This window comes from Sander lucioperca, chromosome 16 (genome assembly GCF_008315115.2).
Source record: "Sander lucioperca isolate FBNREF2018 chromosome 16, SLUC_FBN_1.2, whole genome shotgun sequence".
Lineage (NCBI taxonomy): Eukaryota > Metazoa > Chordata > Actinopteri > Perciformes > Percidae > Sander > Sander lucioperca.
This window is the reverse complement of record NC_050188.1, coordinates 4547348-4567421: the sequence shown is the minus strand read 5'-3', so window position 1 is coordinate 4567421 and position 20074 is coordinate 4547348. Positions and strand designations below refer to the sequence as shown.

At 39.6% G+C, this 20074-nt stretch overlaps 1 protein-coding gene across 2 annotated transcripts in view; it reads left to right on the top strand.

Moving 5' to 3' along the window:
• LOC116041290 (CMP-N-acetylneuraminate-beta-galactosamide-alpha-2,3-sialyltransferase 1-like) overlaps positions 1-20074 on the top strand; it is a 102952-nt gene that overhangs the window by 74776 nt on the left and 8102 nt on the right. For both annotated transcript variants that reach the window (XM_031287185.2, XM_035993201.1), the window contains exon 4: positions 5176-5369. In XM_031287185.2, the coding sequence (XP_031143045.1) occupies positions 5176-5369 (194 nt within the window). The remainder of the gene's footprint in view (positions 1-5175; positions 5370-20074) is intronic.

The window sequence follows — 20074 nt, the reverse complement described above, 5'->3', positions numbered from 1 at the left end:
CATATGATGTTTAGGTGTATATGTATAAGTGATACCATAATATAACCATTTACTCTGTAATCTGCATCGTTCCTGCAGAAATTATGCAAATATGCCACTTCTGAAAAAAATCGATTCAGCATAGTATCGCGATATTTTCCGTGGAAATACTGTGTTGATAAGTATCAATGTTTTATTATATATGTGTCGGTCAGTTTGTCTGCTTGACAATCTCATTTTGCAGCAATACAATTGAAGTGAGATGAACAAACAGAGAAATGTATCTTTTTAGATAAAAACAGATGTTGACAAAGTTTCCTTTTGGGGACATAATTTGAAATTGGGAAAAATTTGAAGTTGGAAAAGAGGTAGTCTATATCCTTCGCGTTCCACTTCCGGGATTGCTCCAGTGCTGCAGGAAATTCCGCCGGACGCATGTATTTTCCGTTTCCTTCTGCTTTCTTTGTGTTGGAAATTTGGATTTATGAGGACTATGGTTGACTGCTCCTTAGATCTCTGCATGGTAAAATGAGACAGCTAGCTATCTGTCCAATCTGAGTTCTTTTCCTCGCACGACTATTTAGCAGCAGCTCTGTGTGAAGTTTAGCACCGCCCATGACGATTGTGATTGGTTTAAAGAAATTCCATTACACCAGAGCACGTTTTCCTCCCATCCCCAAATGCTATGTGGAGTAGCCAGACCTGCACTTTGGAGGAGGGTCTGGCAAAGTGAGACTAGAAAAAAAGGTAATCAATTGCAATATGATTAAAATCGCAATAATATCTTATCGTGATGATATCGTATCGTGAGGCCTCTGGTGATTCCCACCCCTACTATTAAGGAAAAAATCTAGCCTTCAATAAACTGATCTAATCAATTAATGTTCAATAATGCATGAAGCGTTATGTCTTTCTCCAGCCCCCAAAGAATAGGTGCAAACGTGTTGCAATTACCTCTGGGTTTCATATGACAAGAGCTTGACATTGTATTCGGCTATTCATTCATTTTATTTATCGGTTATACCATGGTCACGGAAAATACCGATACTAATTGGTATTATCAGGACAAACACACCTCTGGTCACTAGTTTAGTCACCTTTTTCTAAATCAGAAAATAAAATAAACTTCTTTGCTTTCCTGCAGAGTTGGATTAGAACATCAATGACTACAACTCTAATGCATGTATGCTAAACATGGAAGCTAGATCCAGCAGGGGTTTCCTTAGCTTAGCATGAAGACTGAAAGCAGGGAGAAACGGCTAACCTGGCCCTGTCCAAAGATAAGAAAATACACCCCACCAGCACATCTAAAGCTCACTAATTAACATCTTCTGTCTTTTAATGCAAACAAAAAATAGAAATGTGAAAATGGCAAAGTGGGGTTTAATGGGATTTCTTTATTTCCCAGGCACTGACTTCCTGGAATCTCCGCTGTTTGCCTTGTAACATCATGGTGGCGACAAAACTCAACAAATAAGATATAACAGTTTTTACGTTTAACATTTAATATGTTATTTCAAACCCTTCTCACACAACTTGTCAAATTCGGCAGCTTGGTCTGTTGCCCTCAGCATCTGATACCGAGGCACAAGGCTCAGGCTCTCAGTAAACTCCAATGTAAACCAATACGCAACAATATTCAATGCTCAGAGCATCTGCTCGACCTCGGTGCTGTGAGATGGCGCTCAGCCTTGCAGCCTGTTTTTTTTCCAGTGGTTGCGGTATTGCAACAAAAAATCCCTCTCCGACCCAGAAAGATTTCTCCCCATAGGCCACAATTGTAAAAGAGACATCTGTAAAACTGTTGACAGGACACTTCGAACTGTAAACAAGGTTGGTTATGACTCTTTTGTGTTATGAATTTTTAATCCATGGACATTTTATGTTTGTAAAACTTCCCTCTTGCCAAGAAAAGTGATTTAAAAACCACAATGTAAAGACTTTGGGCCGAGCGGGAACTCACGGAACGGGACCAACGGGAGAAACACTACTGCGCATATTCAGTGGGCCGCATATCACGGAAGTAAACCCCGGAAGCTTAGAAACTTATTTGCGCCAGGCGAGCAACTCCATTGTACTAAATGGGCGCCATTTTGGGATCCGCTATCCAGTTAAAATAACACATCCATGGTCAGAGTAGATGGATGGGTCCAACAAACACCGGACTTTCACCCAGGAGACCGCTGTTTGTGTCCTGTGTGAAACCAAAGGTCAACATTGACTTATTTAAACTTAGATTCGTAAGTTTTTTTGTTTGAAAAAGTCTAAATCTGACTATCCTGCACGTGGAAAAATTACACTAAAGGGGTACCCAGAGCGTTAAAATGTGACATCAAGGGGTCCTGACAAAGCATCCTTATGTGACGTGGTGGGTGTGAGAATGTGTTGGTTGCATTTTCAGCCTTTCTTTTGCAAGTTATTGAAGTTAGAAAATGTATATCAAGCAAATATCCAGGTCCAGACTCATTTCTATTTATAAACTCTAATCTAGTTTTGACTTGTACACTACTGCCTGACGCTGCAGTCAGTGGACGAATTGTTATCTCTGCTTCTTCCGTGATGGATTTTGTCACCTGTGTGATTGCCCAGTGTCAGCGTTAAATGGCTACTCCAGGGGAAAAATCCTTGGATTCCAAGTGACTTGACACAAAAACCTGGTATTTTCTGTTAGTGGAGCTAAAACATTTCCTCATATTAAACTCTCTCCACTGGAAATATCTTAATGGATGTAATGCCACCTACAGTTGGCCAGTCATCCACAGGGATCATTAAACACCAAGCATAAAATAAAAATGAAACCAGGATTAATTGACAATAGCTGTTTTATGGAGAATTTCTTGTTTAAATACACTTTCTTGTAAATTAAAATTCATGTCAGCTATATAATTACATACCGGCCTTAATTTCATTATATCCAACCAATATACTGGTTGGATATAATGAAATTAAGGGCTACTGTACTTTCTGTACATCTTAGTACAGCTCTCTAAATTAAAAAAAAGCCTATTCACAAAATTTATGTCCCACAATTATCTTACCTTTGGCTGGAAGGCATCCAGCACCTTAGGCATTCCCACATTGACCTCACACCATGTCCAATTAGAGGCAATAATAGAAAAATGACTACAAGGTTGCCTCCTGTCACTACTCATTTCAGGAAATGCTTCTCGCAGGGAACTTGATGAGGCAAATGTCACATATCAACTGTAGCCCGGCCAGATGGTTGGGGCTGCGTGACCTCCAGGTGTACCTGGGCTTTTTCCTCCAACGAGACGTTAAAGCTTACATGTTACAGCTAAATGTCATTTCCTCAAATGACAGTTTTGCATTAGGCAGAAAATATGTCCAATAAATGTTGTGTAATCTGGATTTTTTATATATATATATATATATATATATATATATATATATACTAGACTATAAATATCTCCGGTTGCTAAGGGTGGCAAGTCGTATGTAAGGTCCTTCCTATTTCCTGGGGGAGTGAACAACGTTTGCATTGCATAAGAACCTGATGGATGGGAATGATTGTTCCAGGTATTGGTCAAACCTTCAGGCGTAACCAGGGAAACTGAGTTATTGTTTGGATAAACTTTAGATTTCGATTGTAAAACAAATTAAAATATAAACTAATGTTTTAAAAAATATGTTATTTGGCAAGTGACCATGGTATACGCGGGTTAATGCCCGACAAGGTGTCCATTGTCAGGTATTAATCGACTTCGGCGGAGGCAACGGTTCACGCCTCGACGTCATCCATTGATACCTGACAATGGACACCTCACCGGGCATTAACCATTACATATCTTTCAATCATAATAATTATCACTCTATATATATATATATATATATATATATATATATATATATATATATATATATATATATATATATATATATATATATATATATATATATATATATATATATATATATATATATATATATATGTATGTGTATGTATGTATGTATGTGTATGTATGTGTATGTATGTATGTATGTGTATGTATGTATATATGTATGTATGTGTATGTATGTATATATGTATGTATGTGTATGTATGTATATATGTATGTATGTGTATGTATGTATATATGTATGTGTATGTATGTATATATGTATGTGTGTGTATGTATATATGTATGTGTGTGTATGTATGTATATATGTATGTGTGTGTATGTATGTATATATGTATGTGTGTGTATGTATGTATATATGTATGTGTGTGTATGTATGTATGTATATATGTATGTGTGTGTATGTATATATGTATGTATGTATGTGTATGTATGTATATATGTATATATGTATATATGTATGTATGTATATATGTATATATGTATGTATGTATATATGTATATATGTATGTATGTATGTATGTATGTATGTATGTATATATATATGTATATATATATATATATATATATATATATATATATATATATATATATATATATATATATATATATATAGTAGTATTCACCCAGACCATGGTATAAATTTCAATACATTTTCTCATTTCCCATGTTCAGTGCCAAATAAAATTCAAAAATGTTAAATGGTTTCCCCAGAACTGTATTAGCATTGTGGAAAAACCTCCACAGTCACATCGTGGCTGTATGGCAGAAACCTTATATCTTCATTTTTCGTCATTTTAATTTCTTTTCATCAATCAATGCTGTTGGTCACCCTGTACGTCGTGTGACGAGGCGATTTCATCTGACTTCGTCGAAGGTAAATCGCTTAATATAATGTTTTCAAGTTAGCCTTTTTTTCATGTCCAGTAAAGCAACAGTTTTAGACATACAAGGCATTCACCCGACAGCAGCGATATTTTAAAGCATGAGTCACTAAAACTCGCCGTTAAAAACTCATATGAGAGATTGCAGAACATTCTGTATCTGTTCAGTGTTTCCAGCTGCCACAGCACAATATATAACAGTATACGGTGCACACACATTCCTGCATTTATTTGCTGTCTCTCTGAGTTCAAAGCCACCAGAAGAAGGCCAGACTAAAAGAGCCCCCGCAGACGAAGCTAAGCCGCCCCCAGGTTATTTCAGAAATGTGCTCGGTGTCTCGAGCTCCGCTGCCCTTGTTCAATCACTTCAACTTAAAGTGGCCCTGGAGCCGCATCTCTCTCTCTCTCTCTCTCTCTCTTTCTCTGAGATCTCTCTCTGCTGCTGTGTCACCAGTGGCTGCAGTCAGAGAGGCAGCCGGCCAACTTCAGTGAAGTGGTGGAGGAGCTGTTCCAAGTAATCCCTGATGAGGTGCTCTACGTGGACGCCAGCCCCGAGCGCTGCAGGAGATGCGCCGTGGTGGGGAACTCTGGGAACCTGAAGGGGGCCCAGTACGGCGACCTCATCGACTCCAATAATTTCATCATAAGGTCAGTTAGCACTTCAGTCTGGGGTGCGATTTTGTTTGACATTTAGTATGACATGACTTGTTTCAGTTCAACTGTATTTTTGTTTCAAAGGATCATTTACAACTTGGGTCTTATTTTTGGAACTTTTGCCTTTTGTTACGATGACTTTGTTCCCACCAAAGCAAATGCTGAGGTCTTGGTAATACAGTAACATTACTGAGACAAGCCCAGAAAGCTAGCAAGAAAGGTGATCTAAACAAGCAAATCATATAGCTGGATTATCTATGTCGTCCGTGGGGGGGCCGTCGGCCTTCATTTTGACCGATTTGACATGTATAATCGACGGGGCGGGCACTGCCGGCAGTCGGACTCAAATGACCAATCTGATTGGTAGAGTGCTAACCCGGAAACGGGGAGTGGAATGAATTTTAAACTGACCTTTGTCGATCTCAAATGAAGACAGATTCAGCAACTGTATGGCCTATTTCTCGCTTAAAATGTTTTCAGAAACACGTTTCAGTGAACTATTTTAGTACAATATGAGATTGTATTCTGAACAAGCCACCATGACGGTCTGTCTTTGAATTTCCGGAGAAACCAGACCCACGTGACGCGTTCGTCCGATCAGCTGCCGGTTTTAATTTTTGGGCGACAATACAAATTAGCGCCTGCTGCTGTTATGGAGACGTATTACATCTCGTCGCTTTGGTGTGTTCCGAGGCACTTTTTTGACCAACTCGGGGACACTGATCAGTCCAACTGCCTTTTCTACGGAGGGTCGGCCGTCTGGTCTGTGTGTCTGCAGCTTATAGCCGTCGCGTATAGCCGTCGCGTATAGCCGCAGGTTACAATTACCACAGTTTTCACTGTCTCTTTCTTTTGGAGAGAGAGAGCTGAGAGGAGAAGGATCGCTTTGTGACCGGTATGAATGGGTACGTATCTACGATTCGCAGGCTATACGCGACGCTTACGCGCCTGGTGTGTTTTCACTGTTAGAGTGGAGTGGAATTCCGTTGAATTGCTCTTAGAACATTATAGAACAATTTTGAATAATGTTACAATCTGCTATCGTTTCCTATATAAGAAATACAAATTCAACCAGTATCCTAAAATTGTTCCTGCGCAGAATGGTGATTAAAGATTCTTATCATGAGCAACCGCACATAATACTCATTCACGTATCAAATCAATGACATTGATAGGATATCAGCTCAGAAATGATACGGGAACACAGTCCAGTGAGTGTGAACATAGACTAAAAACCAATGCCTTTCAAATACCCACAATGCAATCCTCCCAGATCCTCTAAAGCCTCCTTTTTAGACCATTATGAATATTAAATGCATTGGCGTATCGACTAAAGCCTCTTGTTTGCTCAGCAGATTGCAATGGCAAAATAGATTTAAGTCATAAAAAGAGACTTTGCACATCCACCTGACAAAAATAAGCCTGATGGATTTTGAGTAATGATTTTTTTTTTGTATTGATATGTTGTTTGAAGCACTAATAAGTCATCATAAAAAAAATTGATGTGGATTAGGTTTTTGTTCTTTGAGTACATACTAATTGATAGGCCATTGCACATTATAGTAGGGAAACTTAGGGAAAAAAGAACACACCATAACCAAATCCACTTTGTATTTGATTGCAGATAAAAAGAACATTTGGACACAAAGTCGATGCTTTTATCTAGCAAATGTGGAAATACAGCTAACTGTAAGGAGTTGAAGACACAGAGATAGTGGAATCGCACTTCATCTCTCCTGTAGCTAGGACACACTGTGACGATAAAGAACAACAATTTGGACCAAACGACAAACAAAACTGGCCCGGTAGACGCTTGTCTCGTATTGTGATCAATTAAGTGTAATGGAAAGTGCAACTTAAAGGTGAGGGGCATAACAAAAACTGTAATTGTGTGCAAATATAGAATGAATAATACAGCAGAAACAAATTCGAATTAAATAATGCAACTTGATGGAACAGACAAAAACAACAAAGGGAATAACTATGTGAGTGACTGCTCTTGTGTGGCAATAATTCCATGTCTGCCTGCATCTCTATTAGAAGCGCATTTTAACAATGTAAATAGATATTTCATTCATAGTCATTCATAGTGTTCATTTCAGTTAGGAAAACTATAATAAAAAATATTCATTGACAGCCTTTTTTTCCGAATGAAAATGAGACAAACTGAATAATAAGTTAACCTTTTGAGAACCAATAATGTGAAATGTTTACAGTAAAGTCTTATTCAGCTAACTTCTTATGGAATCACACAGTGTATCCTCCTGATTAGTAAAAAAATAAAATAAAATCTGCACCACCAAAATAATCTCTTGATTTAGACGTGTATAGCTTGATTTATACTTCTGCGGAGGCTCCACGTAGAGCTTTCACCATAGCGGCCTGAAGTTGATACTTGTGCGTTGGTGTGTGCGACTTTTTAAGAGAATAGCAGGGTCGGCGTGTGTGTGTGTGGGGAGTGTGTGGTAGAGCGAATGGGAGAGTGACGGCGATTACCTTCGGAGCGAGTACCGACTCTAGCGGCATAGTGGGAGAAAGTCTCTCCCCTGTGTTTTCTGACCAAAGTGGGAAATCTCTAGCTGGAAAAGTTAACCCTCTCCTTGATGTCATGTTGTTTATGGAGAAGGAGAACCAGGAAATGAGTAGGGGGGAATGTAACGGCAGAGCGACGTCCAGTGTCAACAGGGGCGTAGCACAAAATTCTGGGCGCTGTAGAAAGGCATTTTCTATGGGCCCCTCCCCGCATCCACAGCTTTTCATTCTAGCATCTTTTTGGGCCCTCCTCACATGAGGGCCCTGGGTACTCAGTCCCCTTTCCCCCCCCCCAGTCTGACGCCCCTGAGTGTCAAATCATAACAGATGCTACCTCAGGACACTTTACTGATAGAGTAGGTCAAGAACACGCTCTATAATTTACAAAGACCCAACAACATGGTCACAACATGGACACATCCCCTCCCCCCCTGAACCTCCCCACTCGTCAGAACCACTTCCTTAAACAAAAATTTCAACAAGATGAAATAACAACCCTAATATTCAATACAATAACATAATAACAAAACCGTAACAACTACTAACAACTGTTAACCAAATATAAATACGTGATAAAATAATAAGACCTAGTATGCGCCTCTTCACAGTACATGGCTTCTTCGGGAGCCCTCCAGAAAGTACTTTCCCCATTTTCTAGTGTTAACATTCAATCTTGCAAACTGTTTCCATTGTGGGAATTTTAAAGGGCACTAGGGCATAGTTTAAAGGGCACCGTGAATTGATTTTACACTCAGAATTTGCACATTCAAATAAAATGGCAAGGGAAGGGTTAAAACTACATTTTACATCAAAATCAGGTGGCAAGTTAACACTGCATACAGTAGTGGGAACCAATTTTCTAGGTGAAAGAGGACTCTGTTAAGATTGATGGCAAATGGGCTTTGTGATGATGTGGCTGACACGAAGATCTTATTAAGAGAGTAACCGGAGTGCCGCTTAAATATCCGAAAGCAAATTTCACGCGGTATTCTTGCGTGGCTCTTAATTTATCACAGCGTGGCTTTGTCAACCTGCTGTGACATGTTGCCTCAGTATGAAGCCACATTACTGCACTTATCTTCTTTAGCAGTCCCCGCTGCGACAGCAGCATGGCATTGTCTACCAATTCAATTATTGGATGGCAGGAGACAAGTTATTCTTTGCCATTAGCAGAATACTTTCCTGCAAGAGCGTGCTATTGAAATGTGCAGTTTTCTTTTTTTATTTATTCTGGCCTGAGAATCACATTTGGAGTCATGCTTGGTTGGCAGCCATTGTGCTAAGCCAAAAGGTCACCCTAGCTACGCCAAAACAAGCAGTGGAACATTTAGGTGTGGAATACATATTTCACAAAGCTCGGGCAACATGCTTGAGGGCAGCACTCTGTCTAGAATACATTTTTATCAAATGTCTAGGATACATTTTTTATGAAACGCTGGTCCCTCCAAATCCAGACTAATGAGGATTAATCTTGTTTAATCACTCATATCTCTTTTGAACACAGGGCATCTGATCATATGCAGTCACATTCTCTCAGTATTTCTGTGCGCTCTGTGGCACGCCAGCATACTTTATTTGAGAACAAGTAGGCTGGATGTGTGATTGTCTCATCATTCATATTTACTCTGCTGAATTGAGGATCAGTCAAGCTTATATTCTACACTATGATGTAAGCCCTTGCAAATAACTTCATTAAGATGGATCGCAAAGCCAGCAGATGTAATAGGTAGGCAGGTCACATTTATGACTCCAAATCCCTGTTTCAAAATTGGCTTTAAAACCGTGATTTTCACACAACTCTATTATTAGGAGCTTTCTGGATTTCGCTGTAAATGTGACTCCGTAACTAGTAATGATGACCTTTTAAAACCAGTAAAAAGATTGAGAGAATACACTTTTTTTACTTTCTCTGTGAGAGCGTTGTTATTACCATATAAATATGCTCCTGAGGGCTCACGACTGACCAGGACACTCCTTACAAGTGCCTCTTACCCATCATCAACCTCTACTGACTAATGAGCTGCTCTTTGTACTTTCTACTCAGTCCCCTAAAGCGTGAACAGTGCTCGTCTATTGAAAGCTTGTTTTTGCATTATTGTTCCTATTGTTATGATTATAGCACAGCGAGAATAGTGCTTTCAAAGATCCGTCGTTACTGAAAAATATCCAATCAAGACTTTGTTTTCACGTGTGCTCCTTCCACTTTGTAATCAATCCTGTCCATTTGCTCAGGGAACCTTTTTGTTATTTTGACACAAAGAACAATGGAGTTCTAGGGCTTGATTGCCACTTGGGCTACCCACGCTACAAATGAGTGTCACTGGGGCACTGTAAGAAATTCAAGAGCATCCATCAAATGTCCATTTTGTGACATGAATTTAAATGACTGCCAATTTTAACTGCAGAGCATTTTCAGGTGACTCACACCTTCATTTTTATTTGTATGTCATTTATGTAGTCTATTGTCTCAAATGTAGCTTGGCTACTTGTATGGATGTACTGGTAAAGATTATTTTTATTTTCTCCAACAGTGTGAAATGTAATGCGTGCATTTATAAGTTTTAGAATGTGCGGCCCGGGTTCGAATCCAACTTGCGGCCCTTTGCTGAATGTCATCTCCTCTCACTTTCCCCCCATTTCCTCTCATTTTTCAGCTGCTCTATCAAATAATATAAACCCTTAAAAAATGTATGGCAGTGAATGACTCCTTCTGCAGGACATTCATTTTTTTTTTTTTTATTGCAGTGGTTTTAAATGTGTGCAAAGTCAGGCAGGTATAGTGAAGTAGAGGAGCATGCAGACAGACAAGCTGGATTTATACTTGATGCCAATGGTTAACAGAAGTCTCGTTGTTTATACCCATGCCGTAAATTTTGATTTATTGTTCACGAGACACATCTTATGTGATCAGGCCATATTGGTATTCCACACAATTTGTCTGACTGCTGGTAGACTACTATGTGTTTCCATTCATTTATTCCTGAAGAGTCTCTGCGAGCAGGTTTGCAGTGGAAATAGCTTTATTAAATGTGTGTTACTGAAAAGGAGAAGATAACTGCGCCTTTCTTCAACCTGCTTGATGTTGTCTTTGCTACCAACAATCTGCAACAGCATTTAACAGTTGTTGGAGAAGGCCCAAGCAGCCAATCCCAATCTCCACGTGGTGTCTCGGCAGCTGCCACAGCCCTGATGTGAAGTGACATTCTTCAGGAGGCACATGCTGCGTCGCTACGGCGGGGACTGCCCATTGGTCCGACAGGCCATTATTTGAAAATTGTCCCATTAGACCGAAAGCCCATTAGTCCAACAAACCGTTATCCTGAAAACAAAAGCCCACTGTTCCAAAGAGCCCATTGCTCCGAAAATATTGCTTGATATCAGACAGTATAGTCAACTTGTTACACTCCGTTTCTATCTTCAGTCTGACATTGCCTCTACTCTAAGTGATTTCCATGGGGGATCACTAGTAGGCGACTCTGGCTCATGGAAGCAAACGTCTACCAATCGGAAGGTCGGGGGTTCCATCCCTGGCCCCTGAAGTTTACTTGTCGAAGTGTCCTTGGGCAAGATACTGATATTGCTCCAGTTCCATCGGTGTGTGAATGTGCGTGAATATTTATCTGCCATCTTATATGACATTGAGGTGTAGCATTGCTAGCATATTGGTTTTAAAGTGAAACTGCTGATTTTCATGCAGCTTTTTGTCATTGCATTGTGGATGCAACGGTGTGTCCCTTCCACGTAAAAATAAACTACGATGTCGGGCGATATTAAGAAGACATGTAAACACAGCTTGACATAGCTTGACAACGGTAGTGCCTCGGACTCTGATTGGCTAATCATTAGTACCCATTTGTTGGATCGATCGTTGCTCTATGTCACGATGCCGAGACGAATCAGTCAACTGATGGTGGAGTGGGTGGTTTCAAAGGTCTGGAACAAGGCAAAAAAAAAAGAATATCATGGCATGAAAGTTGATGATTATCGTATATTTACGTCTCCTTTCCTCCTTGACTGCCTGTCAGACTCGTCAACATGCGCTACACACACACACATGTAGCGGAGAAAATGAGAAAAGATCCTGCTCCTGTGTTTGCTCAACCATAAAAGCCCTTCTGTTTTCATTCCTTTAAGGGTCACTGTAACTGTTAATAATAATTAGTGCAATACCGTATAATGTGAAACTTTTGATATTTTCTGAGACGGTTATCATACCGTGAAAATCTCCTACCGTTGCAACCCTAACTGGGCCTCACATGTTTAGCTTTGGCATTCATTCCTCTTTTTATATATATATATATATATATATATATATATATATATATATATATATATATATATATATTTTTTTTTTTTTTTTTTTTTTTAATTAGCCCTTCTAGGGACAGGTGTTGCGAATTAGCCATGGCTATAAACACTGTGATACAGGCATCGGATTGTTCTTTTTGTAATAATCTATGTTTTTTGTATCTGTCCCTATTCAAATAAACAACAAACAAACAAATATTATAAATGTACTTACATAGCTACAAGTGAGTCCAAAACCCCAGTTAAGCCATATTGCATGAGCCACTACTTTTTTAGATGAAACCAAAGGTGAGAGCAAAAACTGTGTGCGTTCACAACTACGGACCTCTTCTTTAATGAGATACACAAGATAATGTACTTGTACACAATGAGGAGTCCATAGCAATTCCCACCAATCGGTCCCAAAACTTGAGTTAGAGAGTAAATGCCGTAAACATATTCTTCGTAAATCTTCACAATCATTCCCTGAAAGAACCAAGCAGGCCTGCCTTGTTGAACGATCCAATTTTTCTTTAAAACTTTTTGCCATTTTCAGTGTGTAACTTGCTAGCTTTGTTAAGCTAAGTTTGCGTTGCTAAGTTTGTTGTTGTTTCCCGAAGCAAATGGAATTTAAGAACGGCAACACACAGAGAGCGGGAAGGGGAGGGACGTCAGGCAATTATCCTGGAAATTAACTTCCGCTGATCCAGACTAGTCAGTAAAGGACATTCGTTTTTGTTGGCTATTTTACTTGACAGTCTGGCAAGGAGCTATGCATTCAACCTTTTAATGAAACAGCATTGGGTTTACTCTTAACTCTTCACCATTAGATCAAGGATCGATTGCAACATCCTGCTATTTACCTACAAGACATAGGTTTCTTGGTCTACAGAGGGCTGCTGGTATTTAATCAGTCCACACTTAGAAACCGGGTGGATGTCAGCTGTGGTTTCAGGACAACTGCAAGCCGTCTATAGCCAGCAGGCAGAGTAAAAACAACCTTGAGTGCCAAATTGCAAGTTTAGTGTTTTCCCTGCTAATTACAAAGCCTCACGCTTTAAAACCCCACCTGAGACTCTGTGCCTTCATCTCAACTGGTGCTGTTGCCTCATTCTGGCCCCACTGCTTCACCTACCTGATAAAAATGTACACATAGTGTTCATTACTCATCATGATTATTAGTCAGCTGGAACTGCATAGGCCATTTGAAAATTTGCGCACACTCAGGCTTACAAAGGAGAGTGGCGAACTGGTGAGAATGTGAAGAAACGAGACAGTACTAAAATACCACTGACCTTTAACATGTTGGATGGCTATTACATGCTGCGTGATCTGGCTGCACCTTGACACATAAGGGCTGTGGTGTGGAATTCCATGGTTCTTGGCTTGAACATTTTGAGGACATATGAATAATAATTAGACAAAATTTCCAACAGTCTGCTGGCAGGCAAACAGCCTTGACATTAAAGATGCCGTTAATCTTTTATCAGCATCACAGTCTCACTTTTCTCACTTTTCAAGAGGAAGAAAAAGAGACAAGAAATTCTCAGACAGCTGCACAGATCTGATATTTTAGTCTGATCAACGACATTTTAGAGATTGAGGGCCCTATTTTCACAATTTAAGCGCACGGCGTGAAGCTCCTGGCGCCGGGCACATGGTTCAAAAGGGTTGTATTTAGTGTCTTCATTAATTCATAGGTGTGTTTTGGGGGTAACAGCAATAAACCAATCAGTGTCATCTGTCAATATTACTGCATCAATCTCATCCACGCTTGTCACCATTTTTTGTCACTTTTTTCACAGATGTAGCTAGGTATAGATGGCTGTAAAGGAACAGGCCCATCCTCATTCTTAATCCCACTTTCTTCAACTAGTGGAAACAGCCAGGAACAACACCAGACTTTTATGAGTTGCTTCAGAGGTCTATGGTATCTATCTATCTATCTATCTATGAATAGGCTAACTAATCAAGTACACCCTGCAACATTCGGCAAGTTGCAACAACTTTAGTTTATTTCCACAAAGATATAAAGTACATAGCCTACAATAGATTTCAGTTCAGAAGACGAAGAAGCCTAAAAGGCTTATTCATAGTCCTCCCCTTATACAAAAGAGAAAAGAAAAAAACAAACAATTGCTTCATAAACCAAAAGCGATTCACTACTTTGCCATCATATGAGAATGTGATGACAAGCCAGTTCGCAGATGTTTTCAAATCTCCGGCAAATGGCGAAATGCCATTTATCAAAGTGGTGAAATGTGCCAAAAGTTGGGTGAGATTTCCTATGGAAACCCAGTACTAATGTTGACCTAACATTAGGTCAAAACAAGTAGGTTTTGGGCTGTGCCGCCATAAACCCACTGAGACCATGTGACGTTTTCTAACCCAGGACTAACAAACCTTTAAACTGCCTTTGACTACTCTCACCTAAGCAAAGATCAGATACTCAGCTGCTTAAACAGGCTTTATGTCTACATTGTATCTGCTTAGGCTAACCCACATTGGCTGGCTCCATTGGTTTAATAGGCAGTTTAATCTGAATGCAATAGACCGAATCGCCGTGACGTCGCACTAATATAAAAATTGCTTCCGGGTAGACGAATGGCCATTGATTTGATTTGCAGAGAAATGTGAAATCGGCTTACTTGTTTATTTCTGTTGTCATATTCAGCCGTTACTGTAACATTTAAAGATATATAGTTAAACATGGTGGTCCGACCTATCTGACGTTTCTTATTTCCTGTACTATGTTTCTTTGTTAGTGTCTTTGGAAACCAATATAGTGTTACTAGCAGCGACATCTCAACACCGGTCAGACTCACTGCTAGTTTAGGTGGTGTCATTATCTTTAGTCTCTGGCCCAAGAGGTAAATTAAGTCTCCAACCTAATGTTACTGAAAGTGTTGAAATATGAGAGTATATCCAGTTCCTCATCCTTGTTTGCTCAGCGCCGTTCATTTGTTCATTTCACGTACTGAATGAATGAATGAATAATTGTATTATTGTGTCATGCACACAAAACGTTTGCCCAGCCCAAATGGGCTTACAAGACACCATTATTTATGACAAAGGACCAGATACCATAATAGCAACATAAATTAAACAAATGCCATGCTTTAGAAACAAAATTCCCCAACTTATATATATTAAATCTAAACAACTACTCCATTTGGTCATCATCAGTAGGCTACACCAGAACATTTCAGGATTTTGAACAGAAATTTCATGTAAGATGGGTGTTCTTAACTCATCATAATAAGGACAATACAAAAGGAAATGTGATTCATTCTCAACTTCTCCTAAATCACATAGTTCTTTCTTTGCGTAGAATTGGTTTATTTACTAAAGTTTTGGACATACTAAAGAATCTCACATACTGTTTTAGCCTGCTAAATAGCTAAATTGCTAAATTAGTATGGAATTTTGGACCCAACCCTGCCCACACACACTCAACGCTGTTAGCTGCTGCTAGCCATCAACAACCAGCGAACAACATGTTAAGCTAACTAGCACATTGCAAGCCCGGGGAGTAGAATCTCCATTACTTGAGAAATTGGCAACCTTTCCCTTACATATTTTTATATCAGTGTTGGAATTACTCTGTGGCATTCAGAAGGTGTCTCTTGCGTGGTGCGAGTGATATCAGTCATTAAAATGTGTCAGACACATGGGCAGCTTCAGGAGGGGAGGGAGGGGAAGAGGCTGTGTTGAAATGAGAAATTTGAACCCGTTTCTTCACAACTACTACCGTGTAATGATTCTTACTGGAGGGTGTATCTCTTGAAAAATGTAGTTTTTGTGGCTAACAAGGTGTGTGGTTGGGAGCAGTAAGGTTATCAGTGCTCGCAGTGGCAGCACACATTAAAAACTACAGATGACAGGACATAGGCGTTAAATTGGATTTTAATTATTTCTTAAACATTCACTACAGCATTAGACCTGCTATGAGATAATGGTTGATCATTTTTCATTTTTTTCGAAATGCCCCGCTAAACACGGGGGAGCCCAGGACTCCTCTGTAATTTGAACACTGTTTTATATTATCCGTAAATAACCAAGCACTGAGGCCTATAATAATCGACCAATAATTCAGCAGCCCATAATCCACACTGGCAGGTGTGCTGCAATATTAAGCCCACGCCAGCCTGTTACGCAAGAATGACACTAAACTGCAATAAACAATTAAAATACCCCTATTTGTATAATTGAGCTTTTAAGAGTCACTTTCGTTGAGTGAAGTTGATTGATGCTCAATGTACTGGCACTTTATGCTTGTAGCCTCCATAGCCCTGCTACAAATTGCTTGTCAAGATATCTGTCATCAGTAAAAGGACCTCCACTCTGAATTTCACTCCTCTACGGAGAATGAGCCATCTGCTCTGGTGTCATGCTTTCCCTGGAAGGTTGTGACAGACCCTCTTAGCTTTATAATTCTACAGATCTTTTATTACAGAGGGCCACATTCAAATATTTACATAAGCTTATGTTTGATAAGTGCACAATGTTGATCCTAATCATTACACTTAAATATTTTAAAAGCATTTTTCATTTCACATTCTGTGTTTCCTGACTGCTTGTGCATTCCTGGTAAAAAGCCTCGGTTTCCTGTGCGTGAGCAAACCATCTTGTCAGTGAGATGGGCTTTTCAAAGGCTCAATACATCTGCCCCGGTTTGTTTCAAGTCCATCTGGTACCCATTTCCAGTGCCAAGAGGGGAGTTAGAGCAGAAGTTGAATATTGATTAGACCAATCTGAAATATTCACCTCTTTAGAACAGTTGACACTGCACGCCCCCACAAGATTAAGTGAAGGAGCAGCCCATTGAATCCACTTAACAACCTTCTTGAGTGCCCTTTACAGTCCCTTACATTATTGTAGCATTGACCCCTGCAGTGAGTAATGACAAGAGTCTTCTACAGATCTCAAGAGGAGCTTTTGAGTAACATGAAAAATGGCTCAAAGGTTCAAGAAATGTTCACAGACTGTCGATGAATGACAATAGCAGTGTGGAGTCCTGGACTCGGACTCAAGTCCGATTCGAGTCACTATTCACTGGACTTGTGACTCGCCTTGGACTGGCGCACTGATGTCTTGGACTCGGACTTGAGGATTTTTTTAAATTGGACTCGAGCATTAATGAAATAGGACTCGGAGTTGGATGGAGTTTCTGACTTCTTTTATGTGAAATAAGCAGTGATGGAGTGCTCAAGTCCTGGACTCGAGTCCCAACTCGAGTCGCTATTCTCTGGACTTGTGACTCAACTCGGACTCAAACATAGATTACCTATGTTTGAGTAACTCGACTCAGCCTTGACTCCAACTCTTCTTTGGTGACTAGGACTAGGACTCGGACTCGAACACTAGGGACTCGAGACTCAACTCAGACTCAAACGTTGCTGACTCGACTACAACACTGGACAATAGAGAAGTGCCTTACCTTTTTCAGCTGTTGTGTAAAATGTCAAATAGGATATAGTTTGGTCATTTTCGGACGAAGACAATTGAAGAAGAAAATAAGGTATATAGTTGTTTTCCTGTTGTGTGTGAAAGAAGAACATTTTATAAAGTTCCATTGAAGCCTAGTCTAAGGAAAACTAATGCTACCTGCAATGACTAACATAAAGTAATGATGTGTTACAGCCGAATAGCTCTGAATGTGCTGCAGAAGTGATGAATTCTTCACATTATACTATTTGATATGTGGCATGGTGTTCCTCTGCCCTCACTGCCGTCCTTTTTCATCTTCTCTGGGCGGTAGGGATCAATTTGGTGAGTAATTCTTAAATTCCCAGAAGCTGTAGCTGCCATTAAGAGAGAAATCCTCCACTGTAGTCCTGTCAAAAATGGTTCCTTTCTATTGAGATATTGCACCATAACACCTCTTGCCAATACTTCTCTTCTTCCGTACCTTGCAGTTTTAGTCTATATAAAGCAACAAAGCAACATGCAGCAGTGTCAAAACCTGGCTTTACTTCCCTGAACAGTTGACAGAAGAAACTATACATTACTTGTTAATGGAGAGTATACCAATTGCTCTTTCTCCTCCGTCGCTGATGTAAAATGGACCAATCGGTCTGTGCTGAGAGTTTTGTAGATGTGTTAATGCAAAATGACACATCGTTATCGGTAAAGTACTGCACCTTTTCCCCCAGAATGATACAACTAACGATGCAGTGTCATAATAATCAGCGCTGTGTCGATAATAACCACAGACACATCTGGTGCTGCAGCTTTATTTACTGGTGACACAACACTTTTCTCCTCTGGGACTAACTGGCCTTCCTACCATTTCACAGCTCGTTGCATTGCATTAGTTAGCTGTTGCATTAAAAGACAGCATCATGTCTCTGTGTCTCCTGTTCCTAAAGGCTTATTTAATACATGTTGTATTTTTAATTAGGGTGATTCATTTAGTTAACATATCAATGTTCATCAACTGGATTACATATTTTTAACGGTGGCTCTGCAAAGTAGTCTCGGGAAGAAAATTGTTTTAGTGGAACATTTGCAACCTGCAAAAGAAAATGCCACATCAAATATTAAATGTTAAAAGTTAAATGTTCACAAAATACAGTAACGTGAGCTATTTAAATTAGCTGGATACATGGTTAAACGTCATTTGCTCTCACCAGTGTATCGCCGTGTGTACTTCGTCCACAGCAATTCCCACCCATCGTTTCCCAAAACGTCCCAGTTAGAGAGGAAATGCCTTAAACAGATTCTTTGTAAATCCATTCCCCGAAAAAAAACAAAGCAGGCCTGCCTTGTTGCACGGTCAAAAATTTCAGTGTGTAGCTTACTAGCTTAAAGTTTGTTGTTGTTTCCCAAAACAAACGGAATTTTGCAAGGGGAGGGACGTCCGGCACTGGATCTTCCGGCGATTAAATGATCCGGTAAATGATCTCGTCGTCGACCCAGACTACGCAGACCCTAACCCGGAAAGAACATTGTATTCTGTATGAAAAACACAAGAGGTGAAAGATAGCCCTATTTTTGTTTCTAATCGCTTTTACATTTACATTTAATTCCATTTAATTCATGTTTTACAAAAATAATGTGTATTTTTGTTGGGCTATGTAAGTACTGGTTAAATCTTCTCATTGAAAAGGTCACTAAAAGAAGGCTTTTAAAGCAGTTATTTCATTTAAAAGAAGGTTATATTAAACGTTGTGTGCATTTGTATGATTGAATTTGTGCGCATTCAAAATGCTGGATAACTTTATAAAAGTTCCGTTATTTTTTTATAATGAAGATTTATTTGTTTCCCTGGCACAAAGGGGGAATAAATAATAACAAAATCAACATCAAAAATCAATACAAAAAAAAAAAAAACATCTACATCAACTAGCAGCCAAATTGTTATTTTAAACATTGGTATCATCCCAGAATTTCACAATTGGTGCATCCCTATTAGTTTCATTGATTTTATTTGCCCAAAACTGTCTTTTACAGTAAACAGGCTACAGATTTATTTCCAAATGTGCAAGGTCATGGTCAATTTTTAACCCAAGAGGCTACATTTTATACGTAATCTTATATCTTACATGTTGCAGCAGTAAATAGCAAAGCATTTCTCATCAGCTGTAAGATAGACTGGACACAAAGTGCTTCTTGCAGGAGGTTGTTTTGAGTCCTGACAGGCTCAGGCTGAAAATGTCAAGTTGTTATATAGCTGTCATCTCAGAGTCCGTAATGAGGGGGCTGATATTGCTCAGACCGGAGCGCCCATACAGGTGATGCTAGTCACGTGGGAGGTCAGCTTCATGATATCTCTTCTCTGTGTCACTTCTTTCCACTGACCGACACCAACTGCCACTGTCCAGCTATGTTCCCGCCAATTACTGCTCCAGCTTGAGTGTGTCTGTTGTTGGACATAA